Here is a 21386-nt window from a genome sequence, read left to right as displayed (position 1 = left end):
AAGGGAAGTGCTATATTTCTTCTTTAAAAATCTTACATCAGACAGATGAACTACTTACAAGTGTTTAGCTTCTCCAATTACAGAACTTATTTTAGAAGCTATGAAACAGCCAGAAATTTCAAGTGATAAAAAATATTATTTCAGTCCTACTGTGCCTATCAAATTAGACATCTGTGAGCAAAAACTAATAAAATGACCCATTTTATTGAAAGGCAAAAGCTTCACTCACTAGAAGCAGACTCTGAGAAGAATAAAACTCTTCCATACCTCCTACAATAATCATTGAGTAGATACAAATAAACCCCAGAGCAAAGATATCTTTTAGTCCAATATTATCAAAGATGTGATAAAAGGAATAATGAAGCCTGCAAATTGTAAACCAAGGAACACCGTATTGAGTGATGAAATGCACTACCATTAGCTTAGCGCCTTCGAAGTTCATTTTTTCTATAGCCAGCGCAGAATCCGAGAAAAGGTTGCGGTGATCGCACACCTTCAAGAAACTGACAGCTCATCTGTTAAATTTATAATAAGCTGCAATTAGTGAAACTGCCTGGAAGCCAGCTCTATGATTTTTTTTCCCCCTTAAATCCTTCTGTCAGTCAGCCACTTCAGAAACGCTGTGTTCCTACAGAGAAGTGAAAACCTAAGTAGAAGCTTAGGAGATTACATCAGAGCTCATGGAAACAGTTCAGAGGAGACGGATGCTGCAGGTACACTGCACTTACCCACCGGTCTTCCTCCCAATCCTGACCCCACTGCCCCGTCACGCTTGCAGGGAGATGCCATAACATTAAATTTCAGGAGCATCAGCCTGTACATTCACTTCTCCTATAAATCTGGTCATCATTCCAGAGCAGGGACACTACTCGGGCCAGGGAACAATCAAGTTGGTTGTGTTTAGGAAAAAGAAAGGGTGTTATGATTTCAAGGAACAATGAAAAACCAGGCTTGCAATCCCTCCTGCCCAGTAAGCCAGGCTATCCTCCTCCCCCTGGCTCACCCTGGGCTGCAGGGACCCCACTGCTCCTCCACCTCCACCTGATTTAATTTAACACAGTTCCAAAATACATCGGCTAATAAATTCATTAGCTATTTCATGGCTGTCTTTTCCCAGGTGGAGAAGCTCGTGGCCAGGCCGGCTGGTCTTCCACCAGGCGGAAGGTCTCCAGCTGGGGCAGAAGGCAGGGGAAGCATCTGTGGCCACCACTACAGGGAAGTTCAACCGAACCAGTAAAATTTTCTATTTTCATCAAAGGATGAACCAGAACTTTCAAGTTTCAATGGAAGAAGGAGCTGAGAAGGGTGCAGAAGAGAAAGGGCAGTATTTGAAAGCTGCTGTAGGCAGGATGAGCCTGTGGGCTCTTTTCCATCCCTACCTGCAACCCGGTATTACAATTCTACAAAAAAAGGCCACTCATCAATTCAAATGGGCTCTTACGAAAAATCTTTGCAATTGGTCCTCATTTGTATAAAACACACCAAGAGCAATTCCAGCTGCATCAGAAAAAGGAATGTAGACTTTCATCCAGGATAAAGGATTCAAAAGATAAACCACACTCTAATCAAATGTAATCAATCCCTGAAGTAGTTAAAGAGTTCTCCCTAAAGACAAAGGCAAAGAGGAGCGTAATATAATAAGCACCTTACAGAATAATAAACTCATTCATCATACTGAGTTGTCTACATGTGGTTAAAAAAAATAATCTGCCTTTGCTCTCATCTACATGTATCAGATGGCAAACATTCCTGATACATCCAAACAAGCCAAGCAAAATCTCATGCTAATTTCACTTCCTCTGGGAGAAAAAACAATCCTGACATCTAAATTTTTATTTGAAGCTGACACAGAAGAATGCTCACAGTACAAGGTAGCACTACATCAACCAGAAATCACTCCAGACATTTAGAAACACACCAGGTATATGCGTCACGTACAAGTGAACGCAAATAAGCTGGCATAGAGCAGAACATTCATATGCTGTAACACACCCATCCTGCTGGCTTCCCACGGAGAGAAACTGCCAAATAAATCAAGCCGGGTGAGGTCACAAGACGACCCAAGTGTATAGAAGGAAAAAAATACGTATTGGCAGCGCAGCTCACGCTGCTCGTAATATATGCGCAGCGCCCATATCTACAGCTGCCATTTTTTTAAGGAATGCTTTGAGCATTGAAAGGGTTCCTCTCCCACATGCCCTGCATCACAACATACACTAAAGGGGAAAAGCCAACGTGGCTCCTGAAAATACATTTTCCCCGAGTCACCGTTTCACCAACGTAAGACGCAGGGGTGCGTGGGCTGCTGGAGCAGTGCCTGGGGGTTCGCTGGCTTGGCTCACAGCGTACACCCTGGTCGCACCGGCCCAGGTTGGCAAGAGGGAAAAGCAGAATGAAAGCAAGCTCAGCTGGCAGGGGAGGAAAGCGGCGATGGCAGCGGGCAGAGCCACTGACACGGCCCGAGGAGGAGGGCCCGCGTGCGGGCAGCCATCGGCCAGGACACCTTCTCCAAAGAAACACCCACCCAAGGGGACGATGAGCCCCAGCCGGCCTGGCCACAAGCTCCTCTACCTGGGAAAAGACAGCCATGAAATAGCTAATGAATGTATTAGCCAATGTATTTTGGAACTGTGTTAAATTAAATCAGAAAAGGGCCCCTTATTCTGGGACAGGAGTGCCAGATTAGGAATTATTCTGGAATTTCCCCTTTAAATTCACCTCACCTCCAGAAAAGCCCCGAGGTTCCAGGCCATAAGATCTATCTTTAAGAAGGCACTACATTAAAACCTCCCCATTTCATTTTCACACCTCCAAATACATGCTTTCCAGTTTGCAGCCCTTGTGAAATTTAATTTCCCCAACCCACCAGGCTGCTAATCCTCAGTAAAGATGTATCCCAGTCTAAAAACAGAACTGAAGAGGGAAAGGAGCTGCTAATCCTCTGGCCACAGCTATCACAGGCTCAGCAGGTTCTTCCAGCTCATCAAGTCGACATGAATCAGAAGGGCTTGTGACACTGGATGTGAAGATGAGGAGACAGGGCTGGATTGCAGAGAAATTCTCCCTCTATCTCAAATGTTCAGCAGCTCTCTTGTGGAATTAACCCGCCTACGTTTCTGTGACTTGCACTACCCTTTGCACTACCTGCCATCCTTCCTATCTCTGCTGAGAGCTTCTAGACTCAGACGTAACATCTTTCCACCAACACACACACTATTAAAGAGAGAGAAAAAGAGTCCTTGCTGTGGCCACCTGATGGAGTAAAGCAGGAGCAGCACAAAGACAGGCTCACAGCAGCATAAGAACTTGGGGGTGAAAGAAAAAACTGCCTTTGGCCAAAACAGTGAACCTGTAATGCAGGAGCTTTAATTACAGTTGTTTTACAAATCAGGGCCAGCAGATGTGATCAAATCTTTCTCCCCACCCGTTCTGCTGAGTCTTTGTAGAAGGTCCTTAAAAAAACCACAAAGCCTGGGAAAGCTGAAAGTAGCAATGGCACTTGCTCTAGCTTTGCTTTATCTGCTGCACCTGACATACACAGTGCTTCACCCGGACAGGCTGAGGGTACAGTTTAGTTAGACTGGGGGTACTGTAAACATACGTTAGGAGGAAGAACGTTGGGTTCCTCCATTTTGCTGTTTCTCCTGCTCAGCTCCATCATTTGTGCGTGGGGGGTGGGGGCAGGGGGAGAGTGGGCAGAGCACAGGGCAAGCAACAGTTGGCAGGACATCTGCTACCAGACTCTTGTTCTGGATACCCACCGTGCTAGCCCGGCCAGCCACTGCTTTTCAGGAGTTTCTGCTCTACACAGTGAACAAGACAGTGGCCATTTCACCCCTCAATGGACTCCGAAAGCTTCCATAGCTACGTCACGGATTTCTGTGGGAGGTGGGAGCGGAAGGGGAATCACAATAATGCATCCAGGCTCTGCAAAGAGGAAGATGCCAGGGTGCCTTGCAAGCCGCAGAGGACTTGCTGCAGTCCAAAGCATTTACTTCCCAACCTGAGCTCCCTCTGCAGACAGCAGTTTCACCTTCTATGGACCAAGTATCTCACATGCTGCTGCTGCTTGCTTCATGGGGGAAAGGGCCATTTCTACAGTTGCACATAGCTGTGTTTTAATCCTGCATCACCTTGTGTCCCCATGATAATTCAATGAATGATGAGGTTAATTTTTAACCTGAAACCCAACAAATCAAATAAAAAACCAAGTTCTTGTCCTCCTTCATGAAAGGAGATGTAAAAATAGTCCCCCCACTCCAATAAAAAGACTAATAACTGTTTTTCCTGTGGTAAAATATTTCTGTTGTAAAGCCCTTGCTGAGAACCTGTCTAAATGCAACAAAAGTGGGTTTATGATTATGTGAATTCTATTAAGTAAATCTCCTGCTACACCTACTCCATTGCGCTCTTTTTCTTCCCAAGGTAATTAACATCTCTGCAGAGCTGGCTTCCCACCTCCTCCACCCAGTCTAAATCTCTAAAATCTCCTATTTTTGCTTTGACATCTGACTAGATTTTTTTTTTCTTTTAGGCGCAGCACACACATCCACCCACCCACACGATTCAAAAGCACCAGCAGCTGTTTCATGAAGAAAATCTACAGCAAGGATTCTCAAACCCTCTATGCTGGCACAAACTGTTATCCAGGAATTTCATGCAACACTTTACAAAATATATAAACCGAGACGCTTGTGTATTATTTTCACATGAGAAACAAGATTCCTGACTTATCAAGACTAGAAGAAGATATACAGTGGAGACTCTTGATTTTTTCCTGGTGACCAAAATTGGGATGAGGGAGAAGGCTGCGTTATATACAATGAGATACAATTTAAAAAACCCCACAGTTATACCACATTCATGCTTCGGAAGATTTAATAAAAGCATATAGCCTTTGCATAGAGTATAACCACATCCTTATACAAACCATTTTGGCACTAATTGTTTTTTGCATCCTTCAGGCTGTATGACAACAGCATCACTGAAGCCTGAAGGTCCCTTTGCAGAGGTCAGAAATGTCACGACTATGTGGCATTGTCAAGGACTCCTCCTCTGTAACAACCTACACACCCCAGGGAGCGGTCAGCAATAGCGTGGCTTACCGCTTCCTCTCTAAAATCTAGAAAAACTGTCCTTTCGCATAAGGAATGGCCAAGAAGAGCAGACAAGTTGTTTTTAGGAGATGACAGGATCTACTTGGCGTCTTCTAAAACACCTCGAAGCAGTCACTGTTAGACAACAATCAAGGGCAACCAGGTTCAGCAACACTTAGGAGCAATACACTAACAAAACTGAAGCTACAAGGTGTCTATGAGATAATGTAAAACACCAATCCTTCTGCATCCTCAGAAACGCCTCATCCCTTATTTTGCTGCTAGAAAATAAAGCCAGGTGAAGGTTAGCTGGGGCTCATGTGATCATCTGGTTCACTCCTCAGGGAGAATCACCCTTGGACTTCAGCCAGCATTTAATGGTTGAAAGTCATTTCTACTATTCCTCATTTTCCATCTAGCAACCACTGTGCCATTGGATGCGACAACAATCCAGAATCAAGAAAGAAGCGATGTCTGTGATTTTTTTTTTTTTTTGGTAAAGCTAGGAAAATATTGCCTTGAATTATGTTTGATGCTCAAATTTTAAGAATACACAATGCAGTGTAGTTTATTTATAAACTCCATCTGGCATGACTTGATTAGCATGTCTGATACATTAACTCTCTGAATAGGGATTTCCAAGTATTAGATACTTCATGCACTACAGCGGGGGAGGGGGGAGAAGGGAACAAATAATTTATATAGCTATTTCAGTGGACAAGCAATCCTTAGAGTCTCATAAAGCACAGCTTGTAAGAATTATTCTTTATTACTTTCAGTAGCTGAGCTTAAAAAAAAGAGGGAGTAAAATTCCCAGATTATGAAACCAACAGCTAACCAGTGCTGTGTTTATTGCAATTCTTGACAGAAGTCCCTCATTCCCTGGGCAGACGCTGTGGAAAGTTTGAGGGGATGAAGCATGTGCTCAGTTCACCTTTGGGCACAAGGCTCCTCAGTGCCCTTATAACTTATTTTAGAAGAAAAAGGCAGCACAATGCAAAACCCGCAAGCAAGCTGAGCACCGCTCCCCGGAGCCTGGTGAGCAGGTATGGAAGATCTTACCATCTACAAATTTGTCTATTTCAGTCTCATCCCACAGTTTTGCTTTGATCAGCTAATGAAACCAAAAAGATGAAGGAAAGCATCTCTAAACTCTACCATGTTGTGCCTATGTTGATGATGTTACTAAATACTTTGAAATTTTTCTCAGTTTTCACCTAACTACAGGCATGGATTATTTTTGCCAAAAATCTGTTCAAGATTCTTCAAAAGCTTTGCTAAGTTTGAGGACCATGACCTAAACCAGGCATCCTCTGCTTGATTCCAGGTTTCTTTACAATAATGTCACATGGTTTAATTAACCTCTCTGGCATGTTCAGATGCCACATTCATACTTGAGTCTAGTGATCAGAAACAACTCTGTGTGAGGCCGTTACAGGCTGGAACACTTGCACAGATCTTTTCTGAGAAATTTTATGGAGAGATTTTAAAAAGGAAAAATCCACCCAGACCAAAGTTTCCCTACTTGCTGGTGAGCAGTGCAGCAAGAAATCCTCTAGCATGGATTTTTATCTTTTCTTTCTTTTTTTCTTTTTAAAGAATAACAAACTGCATTTCTGAAAAGGTTTCTGCAATCTCCTGGATTCAGTTTTGTGTGGTCTTTCCAGAGCCAGTGACACATGCTGTACATACAAGCATAAAAATGAGCCAGATAGGATCAAACGGTGGCAGATGTGCTTCTGTTCTTCTGTCAAGGATACAGCTGTTGCCAGCACTTTGTTATCTTTTCTCCTAAGCTTACTAACCGGCTTCTGCAGGATTTACTTCCAGAAATAATCCAGACAACGAACAGAGGATTTTTCACATTTCAAAGTTAATAACTTGGAAAGAGATTAATACAGAAACATAAGCGATATGAGTTCTACAGCTCTAGACTTTTTTTTTTTTTTTCCAACAAAAACCAAAACATATCCTCAGCAGATGATCATGATTTCTCATTGATGCAGTCTCAAGGGACCCACCAAATTTCCTGGCATTTACTTTGCTCCATTTCTCAGCTTTTGAAAAGCTCTCTTTCACCTGAAGCCCCAGGTCTTGTCTGAGCAAACATTTTTAATTTTTCCTCCCTTTCCCAGGTCATCTCTACCAGTATCAGAAATTCTGAAATTACCATTGCAGTTAAACCCTAACAGTACTTTTTTATCTGAACACTCAAGGACCTGTCCACACAAGCGCAGCCAATGTCACCAGCTCTACCTATCTGAACCAGTCTTGGCAAGTGTTGAAAATTCTCCTGCAGACACAACTCCAGGCAATGTACTGTCCTCCCAGTTATTAAATCCTGCACCTACCCTCAGCCTGAATTTCTGAATACTTGATACGACCTTAAGCAAATACAGGATGATACAAGTGGGTAGTCTCATCCTTGGCTGACAGCTCTGCTTCTCCTTTATGCTCTATTTCTTCATCAACAAATTCCAAATAAAATGTTCTCAAGTTACTTTGTCTAAAGAGAAACAAAAACTCAACTAACTTTAGTCAAGCCAAGTACATCACAAACAGAGACAATGCAAATATTTTGAGATCATCGGGAACTGTTATTTTCCTTTATTTCATTCACTCTTCATTCAGCCTTCGCCAGAGTAGCAGCCTCTGCCTAGGAGGCACCAGCATCACCCGCTGATGGTAAGTTTTCCTTAAATTAAGAGTTCCCCCTGAATAATTCAGAGTGATGCTAAGTTATCTGAAAGTTACATCACCACAACTCTAAACCTTTAAATGAAATGAGGAAATAGGTATTAAAAATATTATTTACTGTGAGTTCTTTCACTGAGCGAGAGACCGGTTCCAGCTTAAGTTAGGCTGGTGTGCCATGACTGAGGGCAGGACAGATGTTCTGCTCTTAATCTGCCCATCACACAAAATCAACGAGAACTCTATGAAAGAGGCAGCTACCTCTCAAGAGAGCAGCCTGATCCAGCTTGATTATTTACAGCAACAACCCAAAAGGGACTGCAAAAAGAAGCTAGAGACTCCTCAGGCATCTTTTACAAAGTACTTTGTTTAGCACAGTTGGTACTAGAACATGTCTCTGGCAGATGAGCATCATTCTCCAGCACAGGCTGGGAAACCTGAACTGGGAAAAGTCCACGCTGCAGCGGCCTTATGAAGAAAACTCATCCAATGAGAATGATCAAATGGCATCACATTATTTTAAAAGCTCTAGTATGGATACACAGTATATACATGCTGATACCATTATCGTTGTTCTGTCTCAACAGTAAAGTACTTATCTATTACATGATATATCCATAAAGATCATAAAACCAGAACTAATGTTTTTACTTATTAGTCATCTTGCTAGCATAGAATCAATGAGATGTTTATTATAACATACACACAAACTATGCACACTGGAAGACAGGATTATGCATTAAAACTGTATTTTATACCATGTTTTTGTATTTCACAAGATGTTCTTCCTTTTGTGGGGGACAGGGGTGTAATTAGTTCCATTTGTTGGCATTACCCTTTTATGGCTCCATTATAATCTCCAGTGCTAATAATGATGTTGAAATTAGCTCCGATAGTTCATGAAATACTTAATATATTATGATAAAGAGAAGATGAAGGCCATCAAACATGCTTCAATTTCTATATTACAGTAATCAGCCAGACCAGTACTGGAAACATTTTGTTATGGCATATGAAGGTTTCTTGTGTGGACAGGTATGGACAAGAATGCAGGAATACTGACTGGATCAGTCAACTCAGACCTCCAAGGTCAAAACCTGGTCATCTTTCCACCAGTTTCCCCTAATGTAGCATCACCCTTAAAACTGGGGTAAGTCTTTTGGGCTCTTCAAACAGCAACAAGTATCACACGCTGCCTTTTTGATGAATGGTCCTTTTTGTGTTGGTTCTCAGTGTCAGAAGTGTACGTAATATTGAGCTCATGCTTTACCCACACCCGTTTTAGGGCTGGCATTCTTTCTGGCAGTCTGGAAATCTGGAAAAAGATTTCCCACCCAACCTGGAAGAAATGGCCTGAAGGGCAAAAAAATGCACATCAGAAAAAATTCTGAAAAAAATAGAAATACTCATCTCAGTTACCCAGTGGTAAAAAAAGCTTTGAGAAGCTGGAATAAAAAAATATTTTCTGCTAATTTAATCAGATTTTACCAGCAGGGGCTCTCTGGAAATCACAGTCCTTCCAGTGCTGCAGTCAGCAAAATAATCTTCAGGGCAAGGAGCGGAGCCTCTTGGCGTATCAGCAGGCAGGGGCAGCCAGCTCGGACCCCAGCAGCACCATGCTCCTCCGGGATGCACACAGCACTCCTGACAAGCGATGGCCATAAATAAAACTAGGGCAGGCAAAACTGGAAATAAAAGAATCTCCGTCCCTTTGACAAAACACACATATATGCTCACCCACACCTTTCAAAATCACAGCATTTAATTCAGGATTTCTCTATACACGTTAAAAGAAAAGGCATTTTGTAAGGTCACTTTTTGTGTACTTTTACATCCCTTTATCTTTAGCTACCCAAGGCTGTAACACATCTTCTGATCATTTCACTACAAAACCATTAAACCTGAAAAATTAGGTAGTTAAAAAAATTAGGTATTTAAAAAATATAAAACACGGTACATCACTCCATCTAATTCATGGAGCACGGGGTCAGGTGAACACACACTGATGCTCTGAATGCCAAGGGGGAAGGTGACGTTGTGATTGTTTCTGCAAATCAGATCCATGCAGCCTCAGAGGCACACAAATGCTGCCACACCAACGCAGCCCCCTGGCGAGGTACACGTTGCCAGAAGCCGTTTTTCATGTGGGGCCAAAAATTTTGTAATATCTAAATTACTTGGTAGGTTTTTCCTAAGAAATAATTGCTTTTGGTTTAATGGCTGAGTTTACATCAATGACAGAGGAAAAAAAAGAACATAAAGAACTAGCCAGATGAAGGAATTTCATCTGTGCCACCATGCCACCCTGCAATTTTTTCCTGTGAAAGGAAAGCTGCTTCAATCTAAGAGTCACCTTTTGGCAAAATACTCTAGGATATTTTTAACAACTGTGTCTTAAAATAATTCCTTTTCCATGGGCAAAGAAAATTATTTGTTTTGAGCCTCTGAACACAGCACTGGAAGAAGTCTGAATTTCCTCTCTGTGCGCCTAGGACGCCTGCCTCTAGTCGTGAGAACAAAAAAGCGTGGTCAAAAAGAGGTGGGCAGCTATGAAAACAGGTAGCAATCAGGACTGGTACAGGAACTGAGAAAGCCAGAAATACATCAAATATTAGCAGGTTTATATATCACCCCTTCTTACCTCCCTGAATATCTGCTCCCACATGCTGCCGGGACTCTGTCCTTGCCAGCTTCATTCTGCTCTGGAAATCACACTGTCCCTGCTGTGACACTCACCGACAGATCCCATTATAAAGGCGTATATACCACTTAATCAAACAGCTTCATCATATTATATAATGTACAGTATTCACTTTGGGGAACATTCTGTGAATACTGATTGGTGAAATTTGGCCCCTATTATTTTTTTCTTACTAATTGCAATTTACTTCAGAAATAGACCCACTGATTTTGCTTTCCCAGCACAGCAATTCTTCTGGTTCTCTCTTCAGTACTTTCACACACTTACGCCCAACTTAGCTGCTGGTCTTCAATATTCAAGGTAATTGCTAGGTAATGAGCTCTTTTAAATGATCTAGCAACTGGGAATGAGCATCAGCTGACAATACGTTTTTCTCTGAAACACAAAGTCTTTGTTTCTATATCATGTCTTTATCAAAATTACACTTGCAATCTATTAATCTTTTTAATCCTAATTTTAATTTTTTCTAGTCATCTGTTTAAGCATCACACAGAGACAACTTAGGACTGGCATCCGAGATGACTCTTGCTTTGTCACTTTGCTGCTGCCATCTCAGAATGTCTCACTATATACTTTATTGCTGGCTATTAATTTTTAAGATAGCTTTATGTTCCTTATTAATGAATTATTTCTCTAAAGATCAATCACAGGCTCTGTAGAAATGTAACAGCTGGATATTTTTAAATGAGGACAGAAGTTTCTGAGGGATTCTATTTCCTTCTCAAATTCTATACAGAAACAAGTTTCTCATCCTTTCTTCCTTATCTATATTGTTTGGGTAACACGTATTTCCAGTTTATAAAAAATAAACAAATCCACCTGCCAGGGCACTACCATGATTTATTCCAGAGGATGAGGGAGGGTATCATTCTGAGTAATTTTCATGCTTTCAGACTTTCTTTCACCTCTAAAAGGCAGAATAATAGGTCACTTTTAATGAGGAACCATGTGTGTGGCTTTCCCCACACACTACACAGCAAATGGGCACTTACAAGTTCATGTCCTCCCTGCATCACCACCTTATTTTGTCATTTTTCAATAGGGCTGACTTTTGTCCACAATGCTGGGCACTTTCATACGGTGAAGTCTCTTGGCTGCCTCATTACCTCTGAACCAGCCTGGGCCCTTCCGTTTCACTGTACCGCTTCCTCCAGCATTCATTATGCTGCAGTCTAAACAGCCTCTGGCTAGAAACTTCTTAAAACATCATGATGAGTTTACTTTCTCAACAACATACAGGTCAATTATAATGTAATTAAAGGATATACAATCTATTCCCTTGTTTGCTAACGGTATCTTGGTTAAGATCATCCATATGGTACCACTTGCATAGTATCTGTGAAATCTTTTGCTATAAATTGTAAGCTACTGTCCACAGCACCTGTTTTTCTGTGAAAGACACAGGATTTATAATACCTGTTCTCTTCTAGCTTTGCAAACACAAGGATTTAAAGCGGTACATGCTGTTTTGAATCTAGGTCTCCACTTTCCAGTGCTTGACTCCCCAGGCATTTCAGTGGGGTTCTGTGTCGCTGGGCTGGGAGGATCTGGAAGAAACCTGGAAGGCATACGCTCTCGCCTGGCTGCCCTCCACTGTAACTCCTGGTTTTCAGCATGAGCCTCTTGCATATCCCTCTGCAAGGGAAGAGTTAAGCTCCCTTGCCTTCCCTCTGCTCCCCATCTTTACTCCACTCCCTTTCTGTCCCATTTTCCTCTTTGCTGCAACACCCACCTCCACCACCTCCCCACCTACCAGCCAGGCCCTTCTGTCCTTCCCTGCCACTTGGCAAACGGGTAAGGACCTGAAGGCAGCGTCCTGCTGTGCCAGGCAGCAGAGCCAAGCAACTCCCCTGCCCCCCACCAGCTGTGCTCACAAGAGGAGTTCCCAATATTTACGCCTTTAAACGCATGGGCTCAGTGGTTCCCTTAATCCCCCTTCAGCCCAGTCCTAAACCCTTCCGCTCCCCTCTGCCCTGCAGCACCCCTCCTCCTACCCTCCTGCACCCCAGGGGTTTGGGGACAAGGGACAGGACCTGCCAGGAACAAGAAGGGGACTACACCTGCTAGAAGAAGAGAGGATGGGGCTGAAGGACAGGGGACTGCAGAGGGTCCGGACCTTTGGGGACAGCAGCAGCAGCCTGAGGAAGCCACTCCCGTGAGAATCAGCCCACGGGGTTGGTGATGCATCAGGAGGAAATTAAATACTCATCAGGTTGACGTGATGCAGCCTGCCCCATGTTCTGCACAAGAGCAACGCGGATGTCTTTCAGCAGCTCTACGTTACTCTGCATACTCGCAATGCAACACACTGCCCAGAGCGGTATGTTGAACGCTAATGTAAAATAAAGCTTATGCAACCAGGTAACGAACAACGTTTAAGTGAAGTGCCCTGTATTCTTTACCACTTTGAAATATTGTTATTGTTACTATGTAATGCCAACATAAGGTAAAAAAAACCAACCACCCAAGACTAATCTAACAGCTGCATAAAAGTTGGATGAATGTGAGATTTCTTTGTAAGCCAACACGCATGGTATACATTTGTCTAAAATAAACTGTTAGAACAGCCCCTTTGCAGTTCAGACAACAATGGAGAGTTGTTAGAGATACATGTCCTTCGTCACTATCTTCCTTCTAGGGCCAAGACCCTTAATTTACTTGAGCTTCAGCTTTTTTTGTCTTTAAAACAGAGATAACTTCTGCCCGCAGTGATGCCATGATGCTAATCCATCTAGTATTTGCCAACACACAGAAGACTATTAGAATAAGTGAGACGCACAGAAAAGCAGGACAACACCAACTGATGCTGTCTATATCCTTCCTCACAGTCCTACTCAGTTTCATTTTTGGCTAGAAAAGTAGGTCAGAACACTAAACGTTTGAGGGAGAAAAGCAACTTGTAACTACTTTGGGTATAACCACCCTTCTTTTTCCAAATCAGCACTCTCAAAACAGACAGGCGGGGTAACTGGGGACCCTCCAGAAGCAAGTGTGAAGGCAGCATCTCTTCTCAACCTGTTCCTTAATCAGCAAAGGTTCAATACAAGAGGAATAATTCATGTGCCCAGCAATTGATTCTTGCTCAGGAAGCCCCAGGGGAGAATTTTAATCATGGAAAGCTCACCTTCTGTGCCACGCTAAAACAGGGGGGTGGCTCCTTCTGAATGTCTTTTGGGCAGATTAGAAAGCAAAACTTGGATGCCCGTCTTGTTCTCAGCACACACTTTGCCGTTCTGGGCAGGACCTCTGGCTGTGGGCATATGCTGCCCCTGCAGCTTCCCCCTGCCACATACAGTAATTACTTTCTTTTCATTAATTGGTCTTAATGCATGCATGCACATCCACAAATCAAGCGACCCACTGCTGCAAGTACAGCAGTTTTGGCTTGGAAGTCACGCTTGCCTGGGTTTGTAAAGCCAACAGCCCGCTACCCTCAGCACCAGCTTCATCCGAGCACGAGCAGGACAACCTGTGGGGTGTAAGCAAATTTGGGGGGGGCTCAGCTTTCCCCAGCAAGTTGCAAGGGCTGTGCGCACCGACTGCAAACCTAGGCAGCCAGGGTGGTTAGCTGCCGTTTCTGGAAATGAACACACCGGCACAAACAGCATAATGATGGTGATATATTAATGCTGTACCAATGTCAATGAAACATTACCATCAATTTAAGCAGGCAGTATGGCTGATTTATAAGCCAATATATAACCAAATATAGCACAGACGATGTTTGAAAAAACAAGTTTGTGAAACAGGCATGACAAATAGAAAAGCTTTATTAAGGGATGATTTCTGTGATTTCTCTCTCCCAGGACGGTGGTACTTTAACATCCTCATCCAAACAGGAACACAGATAAACAGGCTATAAACCTGTCTCGTTACCCCGTGGTTTGTGATTTGGCAGAAATGACTGATGGTTTCTGCACAGCAATGAAATGTTCCAACTTACGCCTCTGACTGGGGTCTGCTAGGGGAAAGCAGTCACTGCTCAAGTTACTTTGGAGAGACTAATCAGAAGGATAAATGTAATATGCAATAAAACCAGTTGTCTGAGCAACCCATTCAATCACACCGATCAGGATTCTTACAGGAAATCCTTCCACACACTCTCTGGTAATGCAAAACAAAGTAAGAAAAAAAAAAAAAAAAGAAAAAAAAAGTGAGGCAGGGGAAAGCCTTCATGCCTAATTTGTCACCTAGGCTGATGAACTCCTGCGTGAAAGCTGAAGAAAATTAAGCACTAACCTGTAAACAGTTCAACCAGGCAATAGTGAATATGCAGTTGGCATTTACATTAAAAGCTCTAGTCAGCACATATCTGCCTCATCACTCCCTTTAAAAAGACCAATTTTTTTCCACCAAAAAGGCCTCAGCCTTACCTCCCTAATATGGGTGGTGGTTTCAGTTCCTACCATACAGACTCAATACGGACACTTAAAGCTCTTGGCTCATTAAGATCACAAAGTCAAATCAGTCAGAGATAAAGTCAGTTAATTTTGGCAAAACGTTAAGGTGCCCTTTGCTTTCCCAATTACCACTACAAGTGTCCATAATGGATTATATGAAAATAGAGAGTATTTATGAACTTAAGTGCTCAATGTAGCCCATTTATGTCTCTCTTCACACAGGCTGACAGTCATGATCCTCTCCACACAGTAAACACGCCGGGGTACCATCAGCCTCCTACCTTGGCTCCATCCACACTGATAATCCGATAGCTGTTTCTCGTGCTGTCATAGAAGTAGGAAACAGTTACAGCCTGCTTGCTTGCGGGAACCCAGTTCTTCTTCGTGCTGGGGTCAATTTGGAAGACATGGGCTCTGGTGGTGAAGATGGGCTGTTCTCTGGAATAGGGAGGGACAGGAGAAATGGATGCATGAGTCTGCAGAAGATGAAATGTCCCAGAAGCCCAGCCTTGACCAGGCATGTTGAAAGCACAAGACAGAGAGCACCTGGCAATCCCCCAAGTGAAAAGGCAGAGCAGTGATGCTGCCAAGCCACGATCCAGCCTTGGGTACCTCTCCTTGGCATCGCTAAGTGACATTCAACATCCTAAAGTTCCTGCTGTAGTCCAGGCAGCAATCAGCTTTTTTCTCCCCGTAACTTGGTACCCACCTTTTCCTCAAACTAGTTTTTTTCCAGGAAAGGATACTCATACGCATTCTTTCTTTCCCCATCCACGTATTTTGCCAAAAGCAATAACAAGCGCCCCCCCTCCCCGCCCCCAGCTGGATTTCCTCCTGCCACGCATTCCTGTGAACAGCTACCCACAGCCAGGGTTCCTCTGTGGATGCACCAAGGACTCCAGCAACCTACAGGCACAGTATAATTACTGAAATATTAATCTCTATCCTTAGAATCCCCCTGTTCTGTGGATCCGCATGAAAAATTCATCAGATGCAAAACCAGTCAATCATCCCAGGGAGCAAGGGGGAAAAGAAACACAACCAAACCCCTGTGTTGATATATATTGCCTTTCAGTTCAACTCTCAGAGGATGACGTACTGCCCCTGACACTCCGTTCCCAAACGGCCCTCCTTGGCTGCTTTTTCTCATCAAGAAAATTGTGCACACAGTGGAGGGGGGTTTGATTTACCTTCAACATGTGACAATGCAAATCACACAAAAGCAGAGAAAATGCAGGACTCAAACAACTGAACATGGTACACCCAAAGTCACCCAGGCTGAAGATCAGAATTAAGACTTACTTAATGGCCATAAAACTAAATTGACTTCCAACTGTACCTTTAATCCAAGTTTAGAAGTGAACTGCACATCGAGCTCTGCTGTGCTTTTATATACAGTTTTATGCTTCTAGTTCTTAAATATATATATATAACTGTGCATATTAAGTGTACCACAATATATTCTTACCACATACAAAATATTACAACATGAATAGTTACACTTGACAGAATTATGACAGGATTCAAAAACAATTACACTACAATAGAGTTACCACCCAAAAATGTCTACCACGTGGAAACTGAAAAGGCTGCCAGGCTGAATTTTGCACAAAGCAAATGAAAAGACGTAGGTGAAAGGCCAGACAGATCTCTTGCTCCCATAAGCCATTCTTTCCTATTCATATAAATAATTCTCTTCTATTATTCTCGGTCCCATAGTTTTGGAACTATGTTTTATTACGTTTTCTATAATCTTCAGCTCCTTGTATATCCACTAGTGCATTTTTAGAACAGAACAACTTCAGGTACTTTATGCAGGAACACTATCAAACATCACACTTCATCTTGACCATTGCAGTCAAATTAAGATATAGGGGAGTAAACTTACGAATATCAAACAGACAAAAGTGATTTAGGAGTAGAATTAGCTCAGGAAAGACACAGAGAACTTGCAAAGCCCAGCAAGGCCTCAGGAAGGAGAAAATGAAACAACGGTTTTCTGTTTGCAAGACATATGCAAAGTTTTACATTTTTCCAGGGGCTGCCATGCACGATATTCTGGATGGACACCTCTGCTTCATCCTGTAAAATATTCATATGAAATAAACTGAAATTACAATGGGACTGTCATGTTACAGCTGTGAAAGCATAGCATTCGCTTGAGCTCCTCTTTATCAGTACCTCACTGAACCTAACTCTCATTTCACATGCTAAAATCTATGCCGTCCTCAGCTGGGAGGAAAGAAGGGGCAGGTCTCAGTAACATTTTTTAAATATTCCATCATCCATTACACAGGGTTAGCAGCGTAACACCCACGAAGGTCGTGGAATTTGCCATAAGGAATGCAGGGAAGCGAAGCTTCTCCCAAGCAGCTTACTCTTTTACTCTAAAAATACATACTTTCTCCGAGTGAAGAATAATTCTGAATTTACTTTGCCTTTTACTTAGTTCTGTATTTTTAAAGGATTCTATTAATAACTTCTTGCTAATGGTAATATGACCTATATCTTGCAGTTTGAACTTTCAGAAGTTTCCTCCTTGCAAACCTATTCCACAAAAAATGTTAACTCTGTTAACTCATCTTAACAATACCAGAACACACTGTTAAAACTATGCCTGGCCTCTCTGCAGCAGGAGCAGAAAGTATATGAAGTAAAACTGGAGATAATAAAAGCAGAACGAAGGTAAAAATTACCTATCCCCATTTTTTTCAGGAGTCTTGTAGCACCTACTGTTGTCAACAGGACCTGTATACATGCATCCAAGCAGATAAATTAATAGAAGCTCAGGGCTTGAGATAGCCACCTATCCATTCACTGGGGCTTCTACTAAAAAGCAACAGCAAAACCTCACTATGTTTCTAATTCTTATGATTACTAAACCCAAAAAAGTGCATTTTGTCTTCCTGAATACAAACAGCAGCCCTATCACTCACAGTGATAGTGGGCTAGTTGATAAATTATTTTCTTAAAAAAAGGAAACGTGATGTGTAAACTTAAGCATTTTAGTGCATTCAAGGTAAGTGAACTGTTGACCTTCTGTTGAGATTCAGATCTGGAAGGGCCGGTTGGTTGCTCTCCACACACGCCTTTGCCCTTTCTGCTGTCAATGGCTCTATGGGTCAGCAAAGCCACAGAACTTATTTTTGACCCCCTGGACAAAGCGCCTCCAGGACACAGCCTCCTGGAAGGATCTTCCCAGTGTTGGCTCATCGTAGTTAAGCGAAGATGCATTTCTGCAGCCGTGCCTGCCCTGCTGCACTCCCTGCTGCCAACCCCCAGTCTGTGCTCAGCTCTTACTCCAGGGAGCTCAAACCCATCCGCAGGGCGCAGGAGCCAGCATCCCTGGCACTGAGAGTCGGTGCCACCACGCTATCCCTCACACCACGGCAGGTCTGCAAAGCCAACAGCACTGACAAACTCTGGTGGTGCAGCTTTTAACACGGAGGGAACTACCCTCCTTCACTGCAGCCCAAACTCCTTTGACCAGTGTAGCACACACAAGCAACTATAAAGCCACGGCACTCCATTTTTCAGTGAAACGCTGAATGAGACACTTTTAAAACACACACCACAGCCTTACAGAGCTCCAAATTGAGCAGGGTTATGCCGCATTACTCATTTGCAACTTTTGACATTCAAGAAAGCATTTGCTGATACAGGAACGACTTTGTTTTCCAGGGTTTCTTTCATTTTATCAGAGATTCATCCAGTTTTATGTTTAAAACAACAGCAATGCTAAATTGAAATTCCCACAGCACATCCTGCATCATGTGAGCCCCTGTAAGCTGGGCATTACGTGTGACTGCCAGTTTGCCCGGGGAGGCAGGGAGCAGTGGTGCTGCCAGCCAGGCTGTGGACTCATAAATCAGAAGACAAAGAGAATTTATGAATGTTTAAAATCTCATGAATTTTAACCGAAGTTGTTAATGATTGATTAAATACTCTTAAAAAAAAAAAAAACTATTTAAAAATCAATTTGACAGTAACATTCACTGTTTAGAGTAAAGCTGCTTGAAAAGCAGTAAATGGAGACCTAAATTATACCTAATAGTTCTTTGCTTAATAGTGCAGATTAAGACAGGAAATGCACTTTGATAAGTTTTTATTATTAAATATGGCCAGCATGTTTCATAAATATGATTGCAATTTTCAAGTAATGGTTTTACACATTTTAGTTGACTTCTAATTTCATTCCCATCCTTGCACCATATAAGACAAATCTCAAGTAAAAAACCTCCATTAAGGTGGAAGTATGTCTTAAACCTTTTCTGAAGATTTCAAAAAGCAAAACCCAAGACTCTGGAGCTAACTAACTGCACCCACAGCTGTGTGAGATACAGTATCACTTTCTGGTTAATGTACAACCATGCCAAGTTTTACAACTGTGTGACTAGCTGCAAGCCACATATATTACTCTTCCTAATCAACAGGAATGAGTTCTCGCTTAGCAAAAGTTCAAATTATTTAAATCAAAGTTCCTTGTTCATCACTTGTATCATGAGCACCGCCAGTGATTTAAATCATTTCAGCTGTAAAGAGCCTTTGCTGATTGGCAGCCAGCACCGTAAAAGCTGTGGGGCACCAGTGGCTGATGGAGCGTTGGCACAGCGAGCCCCGGCAGGGCGTACGTCTGGCATCCAGGAGAGCTCCGGACCCCAGCCACGTGTGGGGCCACATGGAGCCAGCTCCAGCTCTGAACAAGGCACTGATGACATGAACGCTCCTGTACTGGAGCAATCTTTTTTGGTAGTAAATACGACACAGTGACTCAGGTGGGTGCCTGCAGGATCAGCGCCCAAGTTCTTTTAAATGCACAAAGTGGCCAGTACGCATCAGGTGGGTGCACTGACCAAGCAGTAAATAGAGCAAAGCAGCTCCTTCACCTTTTGTAGGATCTGTATTTGTCTATGTATTTGTGACAGTAGCCCTGGTACTCCACCAGGTGCAAAACCACTATCTGCATATTTTGCTAAAACTTTCATTAGCAGGTCACATAAAATCTCTGGGATAAGGATTCTTAGTTTACAGGACCGGATTATTTGTGCTCTCCGCACGCTAATACTAATACACTAATAGTGCATTAGCTGCCTAATTTACCGATTAGAATAAACCTATTTTTTAAAAGAACATGTCCTCACAAAACTGCCATTTGGTGGAGGATGCATGTGCCTGCAGACAGCACGTCAGCATGGAGCTTTTGGAACGTGGTGCTTCCTGCTACAGGTCAGCATCATGCACATGCTGACATTTATATTACATGACAGTGCCAGCAGATCTGCAGTGATTTGCTGTAACAAGTATTTGATAATGAGAATCTTTCAAGAAAGAAGAAGAGTAGGTACAAACACAAAATCCTACATTGTGACGTACGCCCCGTCACTGGTCATCATACAAGAAATTTTATTTGCCAAATGCACCACGATAAACAGTGTCAACAGTTATCTGGATTGAGCACTGCTACTACTGCCTGACAACGCAATAAAGAGAACTAATCCTTTATGTATATCTTCATATAGAATGTAGTCTGGAGTGCCACTTGTATTCATTTATGATAATTCAAAAATAAGCAATGTTGCTAATAAGAGGCATGCTGTTCCCACAACACCCCTCCGAAGGCTCGGCCAGCCGTGCAGGAACAGCTCACCCACCGGCCACCCACCCTCAGCTCCTCTGCAAAAGCAGGACGGTGATGCTGCCAGCTCCCAAAGCCACCGAGCATCACCTGTGCCTCTGGTTTCTCAAAAATTCATGCACAGCTCCAAAGGCTAAGAGCACATCAGCGAGGCAAACCCGTGCCTTTGGTTCCAATCAAAACTGAGTAAATACATCCTGTTCCTTGAAAGCAGCAAGCTCTCCAGCCGCTCCTCCAATACCCCAGAAGTCACTAAATGTCCCTTTTCTGGGGGACTGGGGCTCCCAATTCCTCAGGGTGCCCAGCTGCCCTGCCAGGCTCCTGCTGCCTTGTCTTTCTAGATTTTACTGTTGCATGATGGCCCCTCAGTTCACAGATGGAGATTTTTCTCCTATTTGAAATGCTCATCTTGGTGGAAGTCCAGATAAGTAATGACGCCTAAAGATGACCTGTGAAAATACTGTTTCTCTCTACCCATTAACACTACTCACTTGTTGATATACGCACATCTCAAACTTTAAGAACCAACCAACCCCTCTCCCTCAAACACCAAAACCCAAGTAAAGGCAGACCTCTGATGCAGGACAGAACTGCCGTGGGGACAAGTCACAGCCCGTGGTGTCACACATGGTAATTAGCACACCTGTTGCAGTTTATACACAAAATTAATCTTTTCTCAAAGCAAAAGAGTCCACTATCCTCCAGCCTGTTATCCCTACATACTGAAGGCTCGTGCCATCTTGAATACAATCTTTTCGGGAAACAGAAAACCACATGAATTAGCTTCTTAGTGATGGCTGAGGACAAAGTTGGAGGACCCCTCCTCACCTTACCACACGTGCTCCAAGTAATACAGGCAC

At 42.9% G+C, this 21386-nt stretch overlaps 1 protein-coding gene across 2 annotated transcripts in view; it reads right to left on the bottom strand.

Annotated features, from left to right (window-relative positions):
* HOMER2 (homer scaffold protein 2) overlaps positions 1-21386 on the bottom strand; it is a 62130-nt gene that overhangs the window by 22955 nt on the left and 17789 nt on the right. For both annotated transcript variants that reach the window (XM_037394661.1, XM_037394663.1), the window contains exon 2: positions 15173-15329. In XM_037394661.1, the coding sequence (XP_037250558.1) occupies positions 15173-15329 (157 nt within the window). The remainder of the gene's footprint in view (positions 1-15172; positions 15330-21386) is intronic.

This window comes from Falco rusticolus, chromosome 7 (genome assembly GCF_015220075.1).
Source record: "Falco rusticolus isolate bFalRus1 chromosome 7, bFalRus1.pri, whole genome shotgun sequence".
NCBI classification, from domain to species: Eukaryota; Metazoa; Chordata; class Aves; order Falconiformes; family Falconidae; genus Falco; species Falco rusticolus.
Note: the sequence above shows the minus strand (reverse complement) of the source record. Positions and strands in the feature narration are given on the sequence as shown.